At 38.5% G+C, this 21658-nt stretch overlaps 1 protein-coding gene across 3 annotated transcripts; it reads right to left on the bottom strand.

Annotated features, from left to right (window-relative positions):
- Positions 1 to 854: 854 nt before the first annotated feature.
- Positions 855 to 20334, bottom strand: DEPDC1 (DEP domain containing 1). 3 transcript variants are annotated; one of them, XR_011439366.1, is made up of 12 exons: positions 20153 to 20326; positions 18111 to 18376; positions 15073 to 15229; positions 14520 to 14638; positions 13989 to 14119; positions 12525 to 12572; positions 9337 to 9477; positions 7178 to 8029; positions 6567 to 6739; positions 4653 to 4829; positions 3344 to 3755; positions 855 to 2652 (listed from the first exon to the last, which is right to left on the bottom strand). XR_011439366.1 is itself a non-coding variant. In XM_023641873.2 (12 exons), the coding sequence occupies exons 1-12, from the start codon at positions 20198 to 20200 to the stop codon at positions 2512 to 2514; spliced, it is 2439 nt and encodes an 812-aa protein (XP_023497641.2). In that variant the 5' UTR covers positions 20201 to 20334; the 3' UTR covers positions 855 to 2511. The 3 variants fall into 3 exon arrangements, 2 of the variants coding, with proteins under 2 accessions (XP_023497641.2, XP_023497643.2); XM_023641873.2 differs by having other exon boundaries at positions 3344 to 3529; positions 20153 to 20334; XM_023641875.2 differs by lacking the exon at positions 7178 to 8029 and having other exon boundaries at positions 3344 to 3529.
- Positions 20335 to 21658: the final 1324 nt, after the last annotated feature.

Raw genomic sequence — 21658 nt, 5'->3', positions numbered from 1 at the left:
CTACTGGGACCAGAACTATAACTATAAAACAACCAGACAGCATCTGATCCGGTGTACCCTGCGCATCCCCACAAGTTAGCTAGACATTTTACACCTTCTCTTTCTTCAACTGCACAACCTCCCCTCCACCCGGATTTACTCTCAGCCATTGAATTTGATTCTTATTTCCCCAAACAGCAAAAGCAATTAGAAGAGAATTTCTATAAGCAATCAACATCAAGTCAACCAATCAACCTACCTATATTTGAACTTAAACACCCTGCCTTTTTTCCTGATAGAATGGAATCTACGTTCTAGCCGAAGGCCAAGCCATCTACTTGTGTCCTGCATCCCATAAGCTTTCACACACTCAAGGATATTGCTTCTGAAGAAATTCATGCTTTCCTTCCTCATCAAATTTTTCCTTTATACTAGATAAAAAATATTCAATCAGAACCTTCGTCTCAAAACTAAAAAATAGCTTAATAAGACTCATCAATTGTTCACAATTTTGTTTTGGTTCATGTCTGCCCAAAGCAATTGAGAGGACTACTTTTTTTGCTCAGATCTTTTCTAGTGCTATAATCCTCGTTGAATTTTAGTAATAACTGCAAATACTTATAGAGTGCTTATTCTAGGCTAGACACTTCACATGCATTACTCTATTTGATTCTCACAACAATCCTAAAAGAGAGGTACTATTATAACCTTCATCTTACAGATAAGGAAACTGGGACTTGGAGAAGTTAAGTAATTTGTCTGTGGTTACATAGTAAAAAGCACAGGAGGATTCAAATCTGACTTCAGAGTTCACATTATTAAAGCGTTACACCATGTATTTTGTAATCTCAATCACATGCACACTAATGCAGATGAAAGTTTACAATGTCTTTATAATATTTATATATTTAATTTCAATAAATACGAAAACAAAATTAAATTGTTACAAAACCCACATAATTTTTATCTCAATATGCAACAGAATTCACATTATTACACACTGTTAAACAGGAAAAGTTTTAGCATACAAATACCTTGGAAAGAATTCTAATTTGGTCCAATAATTTTATAGCTAAGGTTTCTGGGCAAAAGATACAGTTATCGTTTTCTCTCCAAATTTTTAATAAAAAATAGTAATTTCAAATGGAATGCTGTCATTTTATAGTAGGACATTACATTGAGAAATCAGAACAGTCACTGAAGAATAAATGTCTATTACATCCTAGGCATTATGTGTATCTTTACACTTAAGGAATGAATATTAAACAATCTTGGAGTAAAATATGCAAGAAAAACTGTGTCAAGTTTGTACTCAATCAAGCAGAAATTTGGATAACCTTGTATTAAGATGAGAGGCATTTACACTTGGCATTTTCATACAATGAAAGAATAAAGCCAGTGTGCCACCAGGTACTTAAATGTAGTAAATGTTTATAAAAAGTGTTTAGGGCACTGATTCTCAAAGCTGGCTGAATACTGGAGTCACCTAGAGAGTTTCAAAAATACTGACGCCTATATATCATCCCTTACAATTTGGATTTAATCGGTCTACGGTAGTGCCTGAGCATGTATTGTTTTAAGACTCTCCAGGTGTTTCCAATATGCAGCAGTTTGGAAAACACCAGCTTAGAGAACTGTTCCATCATCAGAGGTCAGTCTTCAGCTGAAGGAATCCCCATGACTTGATTTAGGGGGTATATGGTTATTTTAAGTATCTGATAGGTATACCTCCCTTGCCTGGAAAATAAATACTTTAAGGGAAGAGATTTTCTGTTTTATTCATCATTGTTTCTCCCCATCTGGAATAATGAAAGACACACAGTAGTTGCTAAATAAATATCTTTTGAAAGAGTACATGATTGCCTTACACGTCTTTTGTATCTCTATCTTCTAGTAGATTCATGAACATAAGAATGTAAAAGATCTATTTTAAAAAAGAATAACTGAAGTAATTGGGATAAAGTTTTAAGGCAAACCAAAGTCTTATATATACATATTTCAAAAACACATACATATATAAATATCAAAAGTAGAAAGAGAATATACAAGAGTGCAACATTTAGCAGTAGAGAAGTAACTCACTGAGTCTTCAAATATTCTTCACATTCTTAAATTTAGAAACAAAAGTAACCCTAAACAACTATTTCTTTAGCTAATATTCATAAGCACACGTGCAGATAAGTTGTCTTCTTGTAAAGACAGAATTACAGCTTAATCTTGATGAATATTTATGTCAGTTTTCAAAATTCAAGTAAATAAAATTTTAGCACACACCATGATAGCTTTTCCAGATGTTGTGAAACAAGATTGTTTCTGGTTAAAATATCTGATATCATCTATTGTTATTTGCTCTCAGCTGAGATCCACTAGTTTCTTAGTCTCATGTTGATTAAAAACTATTTTGGCACCTCCTTGCATGTGTTTTATTTAGAAAAACCTTATTAATAAATAGACTTCCTTCTTAGTGGCTGGATTCTTAGATATGGCTTCATTCACCAAAGTTCCACAAGTATTATATAATTTTTAATTCAGTTAGTATCTTAGACTACGAAACTTTGGTTTTCTTAAAATTAGCATTGGTTGCTTGATTGTAGGTTTGTCACCAAAAAGTGCTGCTTCACTCTCCGTGGTTGGAAATCTCTTCTGATATATCAAGGGATATTCCTTCTGAAACTTAAAAACGAGGTGAGCAGTTAGAAGGTATTTAACATTACTATCCTAGTGGAAACCAATGTTCAACATTATATAGGAATTCAGTGCCTGCCTTTCTCAAAGAGGTATTACAGAAATGCATGTCCTTTCACTTTACCCTTGCTCCTCCTTCTGCTCTCATTTGTAAAAGGTGAGATTTCTTAGATCCCAGTTAGCACTAACATTCTAGGATTCTCTTCTGATGCTAACTCTCCCCCTAAATTCCAGATCTTCTTCCTTCCCATTGGTAAAGCCAATGACGGTCACAGGGATCTAGTATATTTCGTATTCTTTTTGAGTGTCTCAGATCTGGAATTGGACTCGTCAGAATCATGTTCTACTGGATTTTGATGTAGAGCTAAAATCCTCAATGGTATCAATGAGTCACTACAGTCATGTGTTATAATCCAAGTTTTGCAATTGTTTTCCCAGGCTAATCCAAGGTGTAAATACAAACCACCAGATGTAAAGGAGAGTACCTATTATTATTATCTAAATTTCAGGATAAAGAGTAAAGCCAGGCAGGTAAGGTAGTCATACATAGCCCATGTATCCAATATTTAAAATCCAAAATATTAAAATGGGAAATTAAATTCCAAGTGCTATGAAGCAACGATCAGCAACAGCATATTAGAAAATATTTACACAATTGAGAACTTGCTCGTTCCCTTACCTGTTTTAGTTTTTTCCTTTTCTCCTTTAGAGGCAAACTCTTGTTTTTAATAATATTCTCTAAAAGTTCTGCAAGTGCAGCTTGAGAGGTAGAAACTTTCTGTTCATCAAACTCCTGAGCACTAATCTGCTTACAGTATGAGTATGTTGGCAAAGGAACCATCAGTCCCTCTCCGGGGTTTTTAATCTGCAGTGAACGAAATGATACAGTCCGAGTCTATTAATTCTGGTCACGTTCCTATTTGGTAAAGCGTTGTTTGATGTGAGTTAGTACCTATTATTCAACACTTTAAGAAAACTATATCATGCAGTAGAGTGGTGATAAGTCAGTAGGATGTAAGTCTCAGCTCCACAACCCGCTGGCTTTGTAACCCTCAGCAAGTTACTGAACTTCTCTTGGTCTGTTTCCTCATCTGTAAAATGGGGATTACATGAGATAATGTATATAAAGTGATTAGCACTCAATAAGTATTTAATAAAGTTAGCTTTCATCATTGTTACCATTAACCATGGGTTTTATTCTTTTAACTACAAAACAGTAACAATTGAAGCGATATTTTAATTCATCTTAAAACATCAATGTTCTGACATAGTAATAGTTAAAGTATTCATCTACTGTTTGTGAGAAGTAGGGGCATGGGCAGAGCCCATAACGTCTGTTGATAAGAAAAAGAAATTGTAGGGGATAGTTATAAGTCAGGGAAATATTAGAACGGCCTGCATAGGAAGAAACATGAATATTGTGCTGGGCAGCCAAAGACTAAATATAAAAGACAACTGTTAGTTTTCGCTGCTCAGTACTCCTTCTCTCCTTCTTGTAACAGTTCCTTTCCATTCTACCTCCATTCTCCTCACCTTTTCTGAAGAATAGATTCTCCTCTAATCTATGTAAAGCCAATCAGAGTATGGCCCTCTCTCCAACCCACTCACCCTCAAACCCACAAAGAATGTGTATTTAGCCTAGATTCGGCCAATCAGCGTCCATACCAAGAACATTCCAGATTGGTGGTGGAGGGATGGCTCTTTTTCCCTTTGGATTCTAAGTCTGTGACTCAAGGGCTTTAATCAGTCATGTTCCCCATCCTGTGAAGGAGTCATTTGTCAAATACAGGACCAAAATGAAAATAAGAGACAGGTGGATGGAAACAGTCCCATTGCTATTTGTGTCCCCAGATTCTGTCTACACTCCTGACTTTTAGAGGTTATTTATGTGAGCTGATAAAGTCTCCCTCGTTGATTAGGCTAGTTTGAGATGAATTTGCTACTTGCAATTTACTAATGCAGAGAATTTTAAGACTTGCAATACATACATGGCCCTTTTTTAAGTAGTCAAGATGTTTCTCCACTGCAGTCTGTAAGTAAGAGGGTACTTGAAGAATTTCCTGATGATGATCCATTAAGAAAGAAACCAATCTTGCAGCAAGAAGCTCATCAAGATCCACTTCTTCAGCACAGCACAGCACACACCGAGAAAAAGTGTGTATCATCTAGAAATATATTAAAAGATATGACTTTAAAAACCTAAAGTTTTATATAAATTAGACTATCAGTAATTTCTGGGTAGAACTATGCTGAAGTATTCAGATAAAGTGATTAGCAGACTTCATCTTAAAAATGAGGACAATAATTTATTACATTAGAAAGGTGAGAATGTCTATTATTGTTTTAAAAGTACTTATTAAGTATTTCCTTAATATAAATGCAAAGGATTATAAAAGGTTTAGCTTCTTCCTTAATTTTGCCACAATTTTATCAGTAAACACCATAAGTTCCATTAATACTATATAGATATGTTGCTTAAAGAATGCCATAGAACAATGACTTACTACATTAAATTAATCCCACAAAAACACCAGAATATATAATCTAAGCATTAGTGGTTACAAGGTTGGCACCATTTATCTTTGGAAACTCTGCAAAATAGTTTTTAATGCTTACCTCATCAATTTTTAAAAGCAATTAACACATCTGTTTTTCAATTCCCTCATGAGGAGTCTTCAAATCCTGGGCCTCTCGTTCATATCCATATAACCCACTCAGTATAAGACCCACACACCTCATTCTAAAGCAATTAAAATATCGGAATTCTATTTTAAGTATTTTGCACATAATAGATGATGAGCATATTTATTGAATTGAAATATTTTTGGTTTTATTTCTACGTGTCAGGCAGGTTTTCCTATCTTGTTCCAAGGCTCAGCCCTCAGCTGTTTGATTCTTTCTCAGCTTTGTAGAGCTCATTTACTCACAGCTTCAACTCCCACCTCTCTAAACAGCTTGCCTCCTGCCCTGAACTTTCCTCACTGGGCTCACATTTCCTACATTCTGTTGGATAAATTTCATTTGGATGTCCTATAACCTTAAACTCAAAAGTATAAAACCAAAATTATCTCCTTCTCACTCACGTCTCTCAAAATATCTTCCCCTAAAAACTCCTCCATGCTTTTGAAAGATGCCACAAGTACTCGAGGACAATCCTTCCTCTTTGTGTTAGGTCTGTCATTGCTCAAGACTGTCCTGATGAGTGGAAGAACAGAGCTTAGCTCCAGGTTCCTCGCCATGGAACCTCCTGTAAACTGGAGCTGCACCCTGAGGAAGGGCAGCTCAACAACAAAGGGAGTGAGATCAGAGTTACTATTTCGAGAGTTCACTTCCAATCCATGTCTGCACATAAATGTCTCCACCCTCACCCTCTAAGGGAGTCCGAGACCGCCCACAGCAGTTTCTCCAACTTCCTGCCCACGACGACGTGCTATCCTAATTCACATACCTCATCAAATGCAACTTTCCCGCTAACACAATCTCTGAAACACTTTGCCTCACTGTACATGGGTGTCTATTCTGTGCTTCACAGAGTTATAGTGCCCTTCAGCTTTCACCAGGGCCTCCATCTCCTTTTCCTTCCCCAGCAGACAGAATGGGCACAAGGCAATATAACGTGGTCCGACGGTCTGGGTCAATCATTGCGAAGTGATATAGGATGAGCCAAAAGGCAAAGTCCTCAGACGAGATAAAGATCAGAATGTGAAAGTATAACAGACTGAGCACAGAGGATTGACACACCAGCATTCCGATGCTAGGGAAGATCAGACTTTTAAGAGCCTTTCTAACGTAAGAATCTATGATTTCAAGACTACAACATCAAGACTAGTACTTTTAGAAAGTGGTTTTCTTTGTTTGGTTTACGAACCAGGGCTTATTCTTTCCTTAAGAAATCAACTTACCAGGGATCTTGTACCCATTGCATCATGAAGTTGGGGCATATCGACATTTTGACTCATTCGAGAAATCATGCGCATTAACAGTTGAAGCTTTCTACGGTTTGGTGGGGGAAGTAACAGACAACATAACTGTAGTGCGTCGATGGCAACCCGCTCTAAATGAGGCTGCAGCAGACCTAGAAGGCAAAGGCACCCCCCGAAAAAGTCATCAATGACACTAGTTGCTTTCATACTACCAGCATATATAGTTACATAAAGAAGGCAAAATAATATTTTAGTATTTAATTTCTTTTAACTATTCCTAGAAATTTCCACATTCCTCAAAAGCATGGAAAGATTTTCATTATTTTCTCCATAACCTATTAGAATATTAAAATCCCTCACTTATTACAAATAAAGTGACTCAGAATAAGTGAAATTGAAGGGAAAGAAAATAAGTGATTTAGGTAAGTAGAATAAATCTTGGTTATGACATGACAAGAGTCTTTTACAATAAGAAACTTTCCTTTTGGAGGGAAAAATAAAGCAATTTCAGAGAAGAATAGACAGGTAAGCCAAACACAGTTAGTAAACACTAAAAGTTAATATTCATGCATTCCAAGCATCAACCTTACTTTGTGTGCCAGTCAACAGAGAAGAAGCTGGAGGTAAAGAATTGGCTGAGAGTTCTACTGTACTTTTGCAGAGTCTTTTATTGATTGTGGCTCTAGACTCTCCGAGTTCACCTTCCACAGCTGTGTGCACACTTGTGCTGCCTTGTCCAAGATTTGGTTTCACGACAATTTCAGCCACTGGCATATTAATATAACAATTCCTTCTTGTACTACTTCTTAAAAGCAAACTCTGAGATCTACAAAGCTGTTTTGACTTGCATTTCCCATTATATAACTCCTCTTGGTCTTGAACAGTCAAAGTAGAGGTTCTCTTAAAACCAACAGAGAGTGGCTTCTGACTACTTTCCTCTGAGTGAAGATTCATTAAGGATTCCTGTTTTGTCTTAGACACTAAAAACTGTTTACTATTTTGTCCTTCTACGTTCAGAACAGACTGATGCAAGATACTGGAGACCTCTCTACTTGAACTCCCTGGTAAATCTACTATTCCTTCTAAAGAACAGCACCTCGGTTTGATGCTAGAGGACAGAACATGCATACTACTTAAGCCTATTAAATTACGACAACTTCCTCCCACTATGTCATTAGCACTGGCTCTTCTGTTTTTTAAATTAATTAGCTGCATTTTCTTAGCACATTTTTCGTGAAATCCTTGATCACTTATCCGCAGTCTCTCAGTGGTATCTGATTCTTCTTTGTTTTTGTCTTTATGAAGCAGACTGAGAAGAAGACACTCAGTTGATTTGAAGGAATTCAAACTGTTTAAGTGAAGGATTTTTGCAGACTGTGGATCATCTTGGATTTTATGTATCCCACTGGGTCTATCTGAAACTGTGACGTAGCCACAAACAACTACCAGGAAATGAAACAAAAATTAAGATGCAACTGTATGACGGTGGACAAAAATAAAACAAAAACAACAAACGGTAAAGTTAAAAAAATAAAGCATCAATATAGTATATATTGTTAGTATAGCAACAAATAGGAGTTGCTTAATTCAGAAGCCACTTAAATAGGACACATGCGACATTCGGTTACAAAGTGCAAGACTGACTAGAGCTTTTCCAACCTGTGATATAAATAACTTTACAATTTATTTCACCAATCTACTTAAATGGATTGCGTCAAATACCTTAAAAAATCTCTGCTCTCAGTCTACAAGTATTAGAAAGCTCTTAATTATTAGACAACTGTAGAATAAGAAAACATGTATTTGTTTTTTGTCTCTGGTACCTGGTACAGAGCTCCCAAGACCCTCAGAATTTCCAGAGTGACAGGAGTCTCTTTCCTTATTCATAAAGAGCCCAGCTGAGCACATCTGAGTTTATGCTAGTGAGGTGACTTAGGGCTGGCCCCGCCTGGAACAGAAGGTTGGAACTTTCGGCCCTACCTCGGACCTCCCTGCAGGGGAGGGGGACTGGAGATTGAGTTCGATTACCAATGATTTAATCAATCACACCTGTGTAATGAGACCTCAGCTAATACTCTGAAACAACAAAGCTAAGGGACCTCCGGGCTGGTGAACACACGGATGCGCTTGGGGGGCGGCACTCCTGGAGAGGGCTTGCGAGCTCTGAACAACTCTGACCCCATACCTCACCCTACATACCTCTTCCATCTGTCTATTCCTGACTTGTATCCTTTATAACAAACTGGTAATCACTATGGAAAGCACTTTTCCAGAGTTCTGTGAGTCGTTGTAGTGAATTATGAAACCTGAGGGGGTCATGGGAAGCCCTGAACTGGTAGATAGCCGGGCAGAAGTGTGAGCGAGTGAGCCTGGGGCTGTCAGCTGCAGCTGGGGTCTGCAGTGAGGCCGTCTTAGGAACTGGGCCCTAAAGCTGTGGAGTCTGCACTAACTCCGGGTAGTCAGTATTCGAATCAAAGGACTCTGTCCTTAACCTGTGGGGTCTGAGCTAACTTTGGGTAGTGTCAGAAACGGACTGTAGGACACACAATTGGTGTAGAGAACTGGTGTTGGAATGATCTATTTGAATTACTGGAAAGCAACACAACAGCAACTGGAGTAGTCCCAATTTTAAAATAATTTATAGCCTGCGCCCTTCATATTTACCTATACTTTCAGATCTTTTAAATTGTGGGAGACTTGCAAACTTTAATAAAATGAATTTAAATAATAAGTAAAAATCCATACATACCCAAAATATTCACAAATAATTCATAATATTCAAAGGTGAGCAGAGGTTCAGGGAGATCGAGAAAATAATCTGCAATTGTCCTGAATACATCTCGTTCAAATCCAACATAAGTTGGATTATTCATATCATTACTTCTTGGCCCTAAGAAGTAGAAGGCAAAAAAAGAAAAAAATTAAAACAGGCAAAATATATTTTATTTTAAATATACTTATAAAAAGTGTAAAACCTAGGAGCTGGCCTAGTGGCATGCTGGTTAAGTTCGTGCACGTTCTGCTTTGGCAGCCCAGGGTTTGCGGGTTCAGATCCCAGGTGCAAACCCACACACTGCCCATCAAGCCACACTGTGGCAGCAACCCACATACGAAATAGAGGAAGATTAGTACAGATGTTAGCTCAGGGACAATCTTTCTCAAGCAAAAAGAGGAAGACTGGCAACAGACATTAACTCAGGGCTAATCTTCCTCACGTTCCCCAAAATAAAAAAAGTATAAAACCTGTATTTCAAAAAGGAGCTATGTTTAATGACAAATTTTGTCACAATTCAAAATTTAAATTTAAAGTATTATGTACATTTCATTTCCTCTCATTATCTTTTCAAAATCACTGTAAGCAACTGCTAGTATTTTAATATTTATATCTCTGAAAAATTGTATCTAAAGCAAACTTTGAAATATATTTTAAAAGCATCAGGGAAGTTTACTTTAATGGGATTTGATCACAATTCATTTTATAAAGTGAAGACTGTTTGGATAATGCAAATAATTCTTCCAAATTGTCTTTTGTAAATTTACATTTTCTTTTCTTTTCTTTTTTTTTTTTTTGAGGAAGATTAGCCCTGAGTTAACATCTGCTGCCAATCCTCCTCTTTTTGCTGAGGAAGACTGGCCTTGAGCTAACATCTGTGCCATCTTCCTCTACTTTACATGTGGGACGCCTGCCACAGCATGGCTTGATAAGCGGAGACATGTCCGCACCTGGGATCCTGAACCAGTGAACCCCAGGCCGCTAAAGCGGAATGTGTGAATTTAACGGCTGCGCCACTGGGCTGGCCTCTTGTAAATTTCCATCTTTATGAATAAATTTGGCCTGACATGAAGTATATCCTTAATGACTTTAAATAATATCTCTACATTGCTGTTTCATTAGCTTAACATTATTGAAATAATCACACCCACTCATTAGTGTTTTCCTCAGAAATAAGATCTGAACTCCCATTACAGATGAGGAAACTGAAGTCCAGAGTAACTTGTTCAAGATGAAAGAGTCACCGGTGGCAAAGCTAGAATTAGAATTTAGAGCAGCGGAAAGTGAGAGCCAGACCCAGGACCTTAAGGTCCAACACCATTTAAACTGTGACTCATGGACTACATAACGAGAATCACCCAATGTGACTACTCAAAATGTAAGTTCCTCTATATGGAGCAGAATCTTTGGGGGTGGAGCTAGGAACTAATGACCTCGAAATGTTTGCTTCTGTCTCACTAATTTAGAGTTTCCCAACTCTGCTCTGGGAATCTTTGCTATAAGAATCTTCTGAGGCATGATTAAAAGGGAAAAAAAAAGATTCCCGATCCATTGAATCAACCGAATCAGAATCTTTTGCAAGTCTCCCTAGTGACAGTCACAGGCATTCACATTTGAGTCACTATGCTATCTTTCAAGTTAAAATCTTTCTCTTCCCAAACCTCAAACTTCTGTATGGCCACACAAGCATGAGCACATACACCGAAAAAGGATTAAAGAAAACAAATCACACAATATTTAATACCTTGAAGGCTAATATGGGTTTTATGCAGAGCAAAATAGACACTTTTCTAAGGAGGACGTAAAAAATACTTTCAACAGGTAGAATAAAAGATTTGAGAATCATTAGAAAGTTTTCTAAGACAGAAAGTACTTTACTGAGATGAGAAGCACAGACCTTAGAGAACCTAGGTTTGAATACACAGCTCCTTATGTACTAGCAGAAGACTTTCTAAGCCTTAGTTTTCTCTTCCAGAAGAAAACTGGGAATAGTATACTGATCACTGATTCCTATGTCACAGGATTACTGCGGGGGATTAAATAAGTTAAGTAAAAGTCTTCATACTGACTGGCTAGATACATTGCTGTTAAAATGGAATCCAGTAAGTTATATCTTTGGTATCATTTAGATATGACATGGACTGGGAAGAAAAAAGTCCCTAAAGACAGGGCGCCAGTGAAGCGCCTGGAAGTATGCTAATGTGAGTTGCTAACCATGAGCCAAGGTATGAGAGAAGGGCAGTCAGGTCAGGGGAGGGTAGGAAGAGAAACTCAAAAATCTTAAGTTATGATCAAGATCTTTACCTCCATTTGATAAATAAAATCTTTCTGCAACTTATTTACTTTATTGCTATTTATTCTGTTATTTTGTCATATTGACACCCAGTGGACAACAAGGGAATATATACTTATCCTAAACATTAATAAAATACTAAATTTATAAAAACTAAAAAAAAACTTTTGTAACAAAATTATTAAAATATATTTTAACTTTTGATGATTTAGAAGCACAATTCTGCACATTTTTAAAATTGATTTTGAAAGCAATTAGGGTTTTGTACTTGAATCAGGGTCTTAATTTACGAAAATCATCGTCACTGAACACTATGGAAAAACCTTGAAGAATGAAATGCTAAAAACAATGATGTGCTGACTGGTGACAGAACGCTTTTTTCATAAAGTCCCATTAACCATCTTACGTAGTAGGAGCACGTCATGAAGCTCCTGAACACTGAGGCCGTGCAAGGGGCAAGCGGCCGAAGCGGGCTTTGGGAGGCTTTGTTTCTCATTGAAGCCTCCCGCGTACAAGCTACTTTACTGACAAGCTGCTATTTGAACTCTCCGGGCCTCACGAGGCAACTGACGTAGATCATACCTAAAACCTCCTTGAGACCCTCTAGCCTATGGTTTTATGATTTATGAGAACTGAGCCATAAAAGATGGGCTTGACTTGTAAAATCACCGTCTGCACTGGAAAGGTTAAGGGCTCTCTAACACACTCCACACGCAAAGGAATGCGATCAGTTCCACTAGATTGTCCTGTAAACATCAAGAGCAATGAAACACTTCATCAGGGCCTTTATAAACTATTTAAAAAATTCCCTTGGTTCTTGTTAAATACTATCAATATAAAACATACGTACATTTTTGTTTGTTTAACTTACAATTTGCTAGGCACTTCATGGCAGATAACACCCAGTGAGGAAGGTCATCTGTACAAAAAAACATGTTTACATTGTTTAACAGATCACACAATTTTTATGATAGTATTTTTAAAACTTCACACATATATAATTATATATACACATACATATATTCATGGATGTGTGTGTACATATAATTATAGATGTATATATATATGTATTACCAGGATTAAAAGTTATTCTATGTTTAATAAGACATAGGGCCAAGAAAATATCTTAAACACAAGTTTAAAAAGTTATAGAGATCTTGAGTTTGACTCCTTCCACGATACATAAAACAATGAGCTACCCCAAATCAAGAATTAATCATTTTGGGAGAGGTTCGGAAATAAATTAACATTCATCTTTATCCAGCACCACCATCTTTCCTTTACCTCATTTCTGATCTAACCACAGCCACGCTATGTGAATATTACTGATTGCAGTGAGACCTACGACTGAAGCAAGCTACCTCCCAATATTAGGGCGATTTCACAGCAAGGTTTGCTTAAAATCTTTCACGTGCCACTGAAGTATGCTGCATAAAATCTAGTAGTTTTTTGACACAAACGCAAAAACCACACATACAGTTGACTTGAAAACGTTACGGGTATAAAAAACAGGAAGCTTGGATGAGAGCCTATACTGTTAAGTACATCATTTTAGGTAATGAAAGATGGGACTGGTCCAAAGCCACACGCATGTATGACATAACTCTTAAGTTTTGACATTTACTTTTTATTCCTACAATTTAAATCTCAAAGTTCTTGCTGACAGAAAGAAACTCAAAGTAACACATGGCAGTTAATCCTATAGACACCTACTGATGATAAAAAAAAATGAGTAAACATTTTGAGTAGGTTTATTGAAACATTTCTTGTAATCTAGGTTCTCTAACGCATCTGTCTTGAATTATTTCCCTGATTTCCCTATCTTATATTATCTGAAATCAATACATTATAGAAACACATTTAACACAAAGCCAGTGATCTTTAGAATACTGGTCTTGAAAGTCTGGGCTTAATTTCTTGTGTGTGACTTCAGTTCTGCATATGTCTTGACCTCTAAATTTGGATGTAACTACTCAGCTAGGCTCCCTGGCCCGTCCCCCTCTTGCTCCTCACTAATCTTTAGTATAAGGCCTGGCACATTGTAGGCCTCAACAAAATCTGGTTAATCAATTATATTTGCATACTTTTTGGATGTTTAACCCTGACATTTTTAAAAAATCACATATGAATTAACCTTAGGAGCTAAAATAATAGGAATAATATTCACTTAAAAATTATTCCACTGTGATTACTAAAGCACCTAGGATATCGCAATAGTCTCCCTGATGCTCGTTCCATTATTCTACTTTCTACATTTTGCCTCTCTGCATCGCCACTATAGCTGCAACCTCTGTTAGCAAGTTTAAAAAGATTCTAACTTTTTATGGATACCAACCTGACTTGTCCTGCAGCAGAACTATCCCATGTTTACTGGTGCTGGTCATGTTGTGCATCACATATTGGGGAACCACTTGTTCTGGATTTATGACTTCTTCTAGGGATGACACACCTAGAATGGTTTGCAGGCTAAATAGAAGAAAGAATAAAACATTTTTTCTCCATAAAATAAGTGGAATAGAATATGAATATAAAAGAATATGACTGGCAAACAAAGTTGTCAGAATATTTGTTTTTCTTAAGCCAGACTTCTAAGGCTTATATTCAGTGTCCACTTTCAAATATACTTATCTTAACAACCTTCAAAGGATTCTAATATTCACTCAACTATAGCTGCAACTTTGATTCCAAGAAAAGGCAATCATCCTGCAGGCCTTCCATTCCTACTGTACTAGAACTGTAGCAAGAGCATTTACTCAGACATACAGGTTCAAGTCTAAGCCTTGAGAACTGAGCAGTTCCCTTCCATTTCTTGACGAAAACGTCAAAATTAACATTCCCAACAACTCAGAACTTGGTTTTAGCTTACTGGCTCAGAAAAATATATCTCCAAACTTCTTCAACATCTTCCTGGCTTATTTCTCTATTACCAAATGAGTTTTCTTGATCTTCATTGACTATTTCACAGTTCATTTTCTCTGTATTTTCCTGAAAAAGAATTACTTTGGTTTAATACGTTCCACTCAAATTAGGGAAATACTGAACTGACACCACTCCTCATATTTGGTAACTCTACGGTATCAGTCCATCGTGGGGCGGTAAGGTGAGCGCCGCCTGAAGAAACACTGGAACACATGGTAATAAAGCTTCGGTTTGTGGCTGCCCTCCTCACCCTCAAATCAATTTAAAACAAAACATGCTAAAATTATACAAAGACCGTTTCAAGTACGTTTCACTACCATTTTTATTACTGTTTCTCTGAGTTCCAAACAAATATACACATATATTTTTAGAATATAATGTAGGTTAAGATATTTCAGTACCGGTCTCAAATATTAAAGAATCACTTACTTTTAATGATTCTATTATTAATCATGTGATAACTATACTTAAGCTAGGGATTAGTAAAAAGGACGTTTTACCTGAGAGAAATATAATCCATGCTTCTTAGGAGTTCTACGAGACAAGTTTCGTAATTTAAAAATACTATCTTTATCTTTGGAAAAGTTCTCTATGCTGTTTTTTCTCAATTCTGGATGCCTTCGTGGAAGAGTTTTAAGCGGAGAATTTGCTGGAAATCTGGTTTAAGAATAATATGCAATTAAATAATGTGAGATCAGAAACAAACTTTTAGTGCCTATTTATCTTAAAAATCACACAAAACCCCAGATTTATTTACATTATTTTATGAAAATTCTCTATATATTGATTTTCTCATTAAATCTTTAAAAAACATTTTAATAATTTCCTGCTTTTTTTAGTATACTGTGCATATTTTAACTGTATTTCTGGATAAATCAGGGTTATTATTAGGATAAACTCTGTCGGAGAGCTATGCTTACATACAAAATGGTTCTAGAATGTTACATTTTCTAAATTTGTTTGATACATTATCTAATTTGTATATGTTTTCTGCCCTTTGTTTGACTGTGCTTGTTCTAATTTCCAGAACTTGGTCTCTGTTGCTCCTTTTGATTATAATGCTTTTTCCTCCCTTCATTTTAATATAAATCAAAGAAACAAAAAAAGTACAGAAAATAATATAAAACAACATTCATGTATGTAACCATCAACCAATGCAATTGTTAATACTTTACCAAAGACTTCATTATCTTTTTAAAATTTATTTGGTGAGGAAGAGTGGCCCTGAGCTAACATCTGTTGCCAATCTTCCTCTTTTTGCTTGAGGAAGCTTGTCACTGAGCTAACACCCGTGCCAAACTTCCTCTATTTAATAATGTGGGATGTGACCATAGCATGGCTTGGTGAGTAGTGTGTAGGTCCACACCCTGGATCCAAACCTGCGAACCCCAAGTGGCTGAAGCAGAGTGTGCGAACTTAACCACTACGCAACTGGGCCAGCCCCCTCCCTTTTTTTTAAAAATGAAAGAAATTCTTTGCTTATTCTCTTTCTTTCTCTCTTCCTAAGGGAAATCATTAACCTATAGGTAGTGTATTTCCCACTTGTTCATGTCCTTATACTTTTAATAAATATACATAAACAATATATGGTTTGCTGTTTTTTCACTCTATGGTATCTTTTATCATACATTAAATTTATGCGAAGTTTTTGAGTTACCTCAGAAGTTCTTTCTTATTCCACTATCCTAAAATATTTTCTTATATTCACTTGTAAGGGTTTTATTTTCATATTTAGGTATTTAATCCATGTATAACTTATACCAAGTTCCCATATAGGTATGAGCTTGTTTTCTCAGTACTTAATTGTTTTAATTTAAGCCCAGATATCAGGTAAGGCAATTCTCCCTTCCTTGTTCTTCAAAACCGCCTTGGACCTTTACATTACCAAATGAACTTTAGAATCTGTTTGTCAGATTCTACCAAAATTTATAGGGGTTTTAAATGAAAATGCACTGAGTTTATACATTAATTTGGGGAGAAGAGACTTATTCACGATACCAAGTCTTCTCATTCATCAACAGGATATCCTTCTCCACTTACTACCTTCAATACAATTTTATAGTTTTCTCCAGTAAAGTCTTACACGTTTTGGTAAGCTTTATTTTTCAGTACTTTATAGTTTTGTTACCGCTGTGAAAGACTAGAGGCAGAAGAGCTGTGCAGAATTCCAGGTAAGAGAATAAGAGCCCAACAAAAAGAACATTCATAGTGGAGGGAGAAGTGGACAGATCAGAGAGCTACTGAGGCAGGAGAGAGACAGTTTGATGATTACAGCATAACTATGGGGAGAACAAGGGGAGGGGACTGACGCAACTCCAGGGAAGACAGTACCGTTTGTTCAGATATGGACACAAGAAGACAAAATCTTGGTTGAACAGGTGATAGTGATTTTCCGTGTTATATTTGAAATGCCTCTTTAATAGGTAAAATACGGTTCTAAAGCTCAGGAGAGAGATTTGGGTTGGAGGTTTGTAAGTCATAAGAAAAGCAGGTAAAGACCTGGCTTGAGAGACCCAGGGAGAGAGGTGGAGGGAAGACAAGTTTAGGACCTTGAGGACCAGCAACAGAAAACGTAGGAGCAGCAGCAAAGGGGCTCACAAAGGTGACTGAGAAGTGACTGAGAGGAAACATCTGCAGAGTGTTACATAAATTAAGTATTCATATGCTGCTTATTGCAGTTTACGTGTATGACATAAATCATCTTTGATACAAAGGCAAGAATCAACTTCTAAGACATTGCATTTGAAAAGTACTAATTTTGTAGAGAAAGAAAAGCATGGATATGAGAATTCAAAGACCTAGTTTAATGGACGTATAACAAAGAACCCTGAGACCATGAGAGAAAAAGCAACTGTGCTGGCCTGAGGGAGTCAGAGGCTCCAGGGAGGAGCCACAACAGAGCTGACATGAGAAGCAATGTATTTACCAGTCTGACAAACGTGCCCAGTGTTTCAAGGTGGAAGAACGTATCTCTGGCAGAGGTAACAAGATTTACTGAAGCATGGGCTCAGCTTTCTCATCTGTAAAAAGGAAGTAATCCCTACCCTGCTTAGCTATTTTAGGGATTAATAAATATTCTCTTTAATCTCTGGTATATTTCTTCTGTTACTTATTACATAAAGTTACTATTATTGATCTCATCCCATATATTCTTAGAATATATAAGATTATATGTTACTTGAAGGCAAGGACCTGTGAAAATTTATCTTGTAAATCTTGAGTCTATGAAACTAAAGGTTAATAATGATCTGTCCTCGCAACACTTTAGAGCTCTCAGAATATACAGAAGTGATAATACCTCACTCTTTTCTCCCAATTCTTTATTTTATTATACATACTATCTAACATTTAAAAGTTTGAATTGTGCAATTAACTTTAACTTCTAAATGGTTTTAATTGGACTAAGAGCAATAAGTTTTCTAAAGAAAACATTGTTTCTCCTGAAGGAGCCGCTATTTTATTTAGTAAAAGTATAACAGACGTGGAGTTAAACTTTCTTGTTAAGTGTCAGTTTTGCAGTTATTTATCGGTTCAGTACCTGAATAGCTGACTGTTGTCATCAAGATTTTCTGATCCCCATCTGCCTTTGATGTCTTCAATTACATGATTCTTAAGAAATTTCCTCAACAGTTGGAGAGTCTGTTGTCTTGTAACTTCAGGACCAAAATTGTTATTATTTCTTAACAGGTCATAAAGCCAATCCACCGCTTCTCCTGCTGTAAAACAATTGCCATATTTTTTAAAGTGCTGCCTGTGTTTTCTTAGAGGCATCCCTGCTCGAAAAGATGTGGTAACTTCATTCCACTGCAAAAAGAAGGAAAATAGTAAAAAAAAAAAAAAAAATGAAACAAAAATGAAACCTCTTACTGATTTGAAACAAATTAGACAAAGAGAATTCTTTCATTCACGTCTGACTACATCATGAATTTTATATCTCATACTGATTTCTTTTTAATTCTATGTAATATTTTTATGTAACAGTTTTTGGCTAAAAGCACTTCATTGTCTGGTTGGCTCATTTAGGAAACTGAGGAACACTGAAGAACTGCCATGAACACGAACCTGCCTCCTAGTCCTCGACAGAGAAAGCATTTATTCGTGTCTTCTCTTTTCCCTTAACTAATATTAATAACATGCTGGTAGCACTCGTGTCAGACGCAGTGCTTTACATTCATTATGTCGCTTTCTCACCATTGTATGAATAGTTACTCTGATTATCCCATTCTCAGATAAGGAACATGAGTGAAGCACAGACAGGTTTAATGCTTTGACCAAGGCCACACAGCTGAGAGATGAACCCAGGCCTTCAAACCCAGCCGGCTGACTTTGGAACTGCTAACCGCCAGGCTGGCCAAACAAAACTCACAGCTCACAGTGGTTTTACTGGTGAAAGACCTTTAATGTGAAAATTGCTTATCTATTTACTGTAGTATCAGTACTGTGAAGATTCCAACAGTGAACACAGAACACATGGGGTAAATTAAGTGAGGTTTAACTCTATTGTGTGTTTAATGACCCCGTGTTATAACTACATTTAAAAAAGACACTCATATTTTCCAAATGGTCCTCAATTCATCCAAACTTTAAGGTTTTGCCAGCTCTAACAGTGGAGCACAAAGGTGGTGGTGGTGTAGAAGACATCATTTTTAAATGGAAAAATCCTGCATGAGGTGGAGCTATCTGACTTGTAAGCCCAGCTATGCCATACTAGCTCTATAATCACTTCTCCAACCTAGGTGGCCCCAATATCACAACTCAGACCTTAAGGGCTGAAAACACTATAACTGTAATCTTTTCTTCCCACACCTCCCCACTTGACACTTTTATTTATTCAATAAACTTATACTGAGCTGCAACGTATCCACAGGATGGGCTGTTTATTATTCTATGAATCACAGTACCCTTTCACATGCAGATCCCCCCGGGAAATCCCTTAAGGCGGGCATGCATTATTAGCCCCACTCTACCAATGTGGAAACTGAGGCTCACGGAAGTTAAGTGACTCTCCTAATGTCACGAAACCAGCGGCACTGAATCCTCTTGGCATGAAGATCCAAATGCGCAGGACACTGCGCACAAGGACACGTCCAGGGACTGCACGTGATCCCTGATGGGTATCTCAACATGCTGGGTTCGGTTTTGAAATAGGCAGCAGTACCCAGGGCTACTGGGTCGGTACATCCCGCATGCAACTCTACCGACCCAGCAAAACGAAGCTGTCACATCGGGCTGCCCCCGATCTGACCCCATCGAGCACTAGGACTCGGTCTCGGTTCGTCTCGAATCCTGATGAGGGCAGAGAATCGGGCGTGGGGGCGGCCACCGTGCGAGGATTCTGACGACCCGGGGACGCCGCCGCCGGGGCCCGGGCTCGCCTGACCAGGGCAGGCCCCGCAGGAGCACGGCCCGCAGGGCGCGGAGCCCAGGCCCGGACCCCCGAGGCGGAGCGGCGCGTGCGGCGAGGGCTCCGCGCGCCCAGGGGTCCCCGCACCGGCCTCCTGGGCGGACGAGGGCTCCGCGCCCGGCCCTCCGTCAAGGGAAGCCACCACGTCCTCACGGGGAGCCGGCCGGCCGTCTTACCAGCTTGGTGGCCCGGTAAGGGCCGGGGGGCACGCTCCGACTCTCCATCCCGCCCCGGGCCGGAGGTCCGTCAGCGCCCGGCGCCGAGCATGGCGGCGGACGGCGGTCCAGGGCCGGGCGACCCGCGGCAGCCGGCTCGGCACAACCGTCGGCCCCGCCGCCGATTCGAAAACCCAGAGCGCCGCGCTGATTGGCCGCCCGCCGGGCCACGTGACGCCCGCCGGCGGGGCGGGGCGTGGGGCGCAGGGGGCGGGCCCCGCTGGTGGGCGTGGGCTCCGGCGGGTTTCTCCAAGCTGCTTCCACGCTTCCGGGGTCGTGGGAACCGGTGAGAGAGGTTAAGGCCCAGGCAGGGCTGTTGGGAGTTCAGCCTTTGGTGAAATTTGGGAATGTGAAATTTGAAAAGAAAAAACCCCCAAGCCCCACGCTTGTCCTGCCTGGCGCTGCAGCATCTCCAGCACTGCTTAGCTTATAAAGCAAAGCATCCCTAGAGGGTAGCTTTCGCCTGACAAACTACTTGCTTTTGCTTCCCCGAAGCTTCCTGGGGCTACGTGGCAGGGCTGTCACCCGCGTGCACCTGAGCAGGTGCCATGATTCCGTGCTTCCCAGTGCAAAAATGAAGGTTAAACCCTCAATTCGGCAGTAAGAAGGAGCATAAGGGGACTTCCGTAAGTACACACAATGAGGAGCTTGGGAAAGGTTCTGTAAAACCTGCCCAATTGCTTCCCTTAAATTCTAATACCGTATCTTTATGAGTCCTGTTAAATATATTTGAATCATGATCATTCACTTGAAAATTCGAGGAGATTTTAGAAAGTCTGCAAGACACGTCGCTTTTCAGATGACAAAAGACTAAGTTCTGAGAGTTGAAGAGCTACCCCTAAAGTGTCAGATCCGGTTGGCAGAACTCAGACTTCGTACTTTTAATAGACGCTCTATCACCAGTCTGAAATAATTTGATACTGGGCATCCCTTGTATAGCAGACTGAGAGTTACCTGAGTGATTTAAAGCTGTGAAAGAATTGATTTGGAAATTAAAAAGCAATTTGAAAGGATAGGACTTAGTAGACAGGAGAGGTAAGGGAAAAACGTTTAGGTAGTAGTATCATGGTCTCCAGAGTTCACCTTAGCAGAACTTCAGATAATTTAGATGGAAATACGTCAGTTTTCCGAATAGGACCAGTGGATAGGAATTTTCAAAAAGCACTTGGTAAATGGGAATAATCAACTCAGTTGTGCGTTTGTGTTAAGGAAGAGTAGAGAGAGAGATGCTACAAAATAGTGTGAACCGTTTTTATCTGGCTGTTTATGACACATTGTCTTAGAGTTCTTTTCTCTTTTCTTTTACCTGTTTCCCTTCAGAATGAAACGGAGATGAGACTGTTGAAGGCAAAATTTATTTTGCATTTTTGCCCAGCTCCCTAGTTGAAAATGATCTCATATGTGGCCTTTGATATGAGTGGCCAGAGCATATTACCTATGTTTCTAAGACATAAGCTGCAGGGATAT

This window comes from Equus caballus, chromosome 5 (assembly GCF_041296265.1).
Source record: "Equus caballus isolate H_3958 breed thoroughbred chromosome 5, TB-T2T, whole genome shotgun sequence".
NCBI classification, from domain to species: Eukaryota; Metazoa; Chordata; class Mammalia; order Perissodactyla; family Equidae; genus Equus; species Equus caballus.
Note: the sequence above shows the minus strand (reverse complement) of the source record. Positions and strands in the feature narration are given on the sequence as shown.

Excerpts from the sequence above, each read along its gene's own strand:
- DEPDC1 (XM_023641873.2), bottom strand. The coding sequence starts at position 20,200 with ATGGAGAGTCGGAGCGTGCCCCCCGGCCCTTACCGGGCCACCAAGCTG. Across the intron at positions 14,120-14,519 it reads AGATATATTTTTCTGAGCCA|CCTGCAAACCATTCTAGGTG; the intron begins GTAAGCTAAAAC and ends TCTTCTATTTAG. Across the intron at positions 8,030-9,336 it reads ATTATTTGTGAATATTTTGG|TTGTTTGTGGCTACGTCACA; the intron begins GTATGTATGGAT and ends ATTTCCTGGTAG.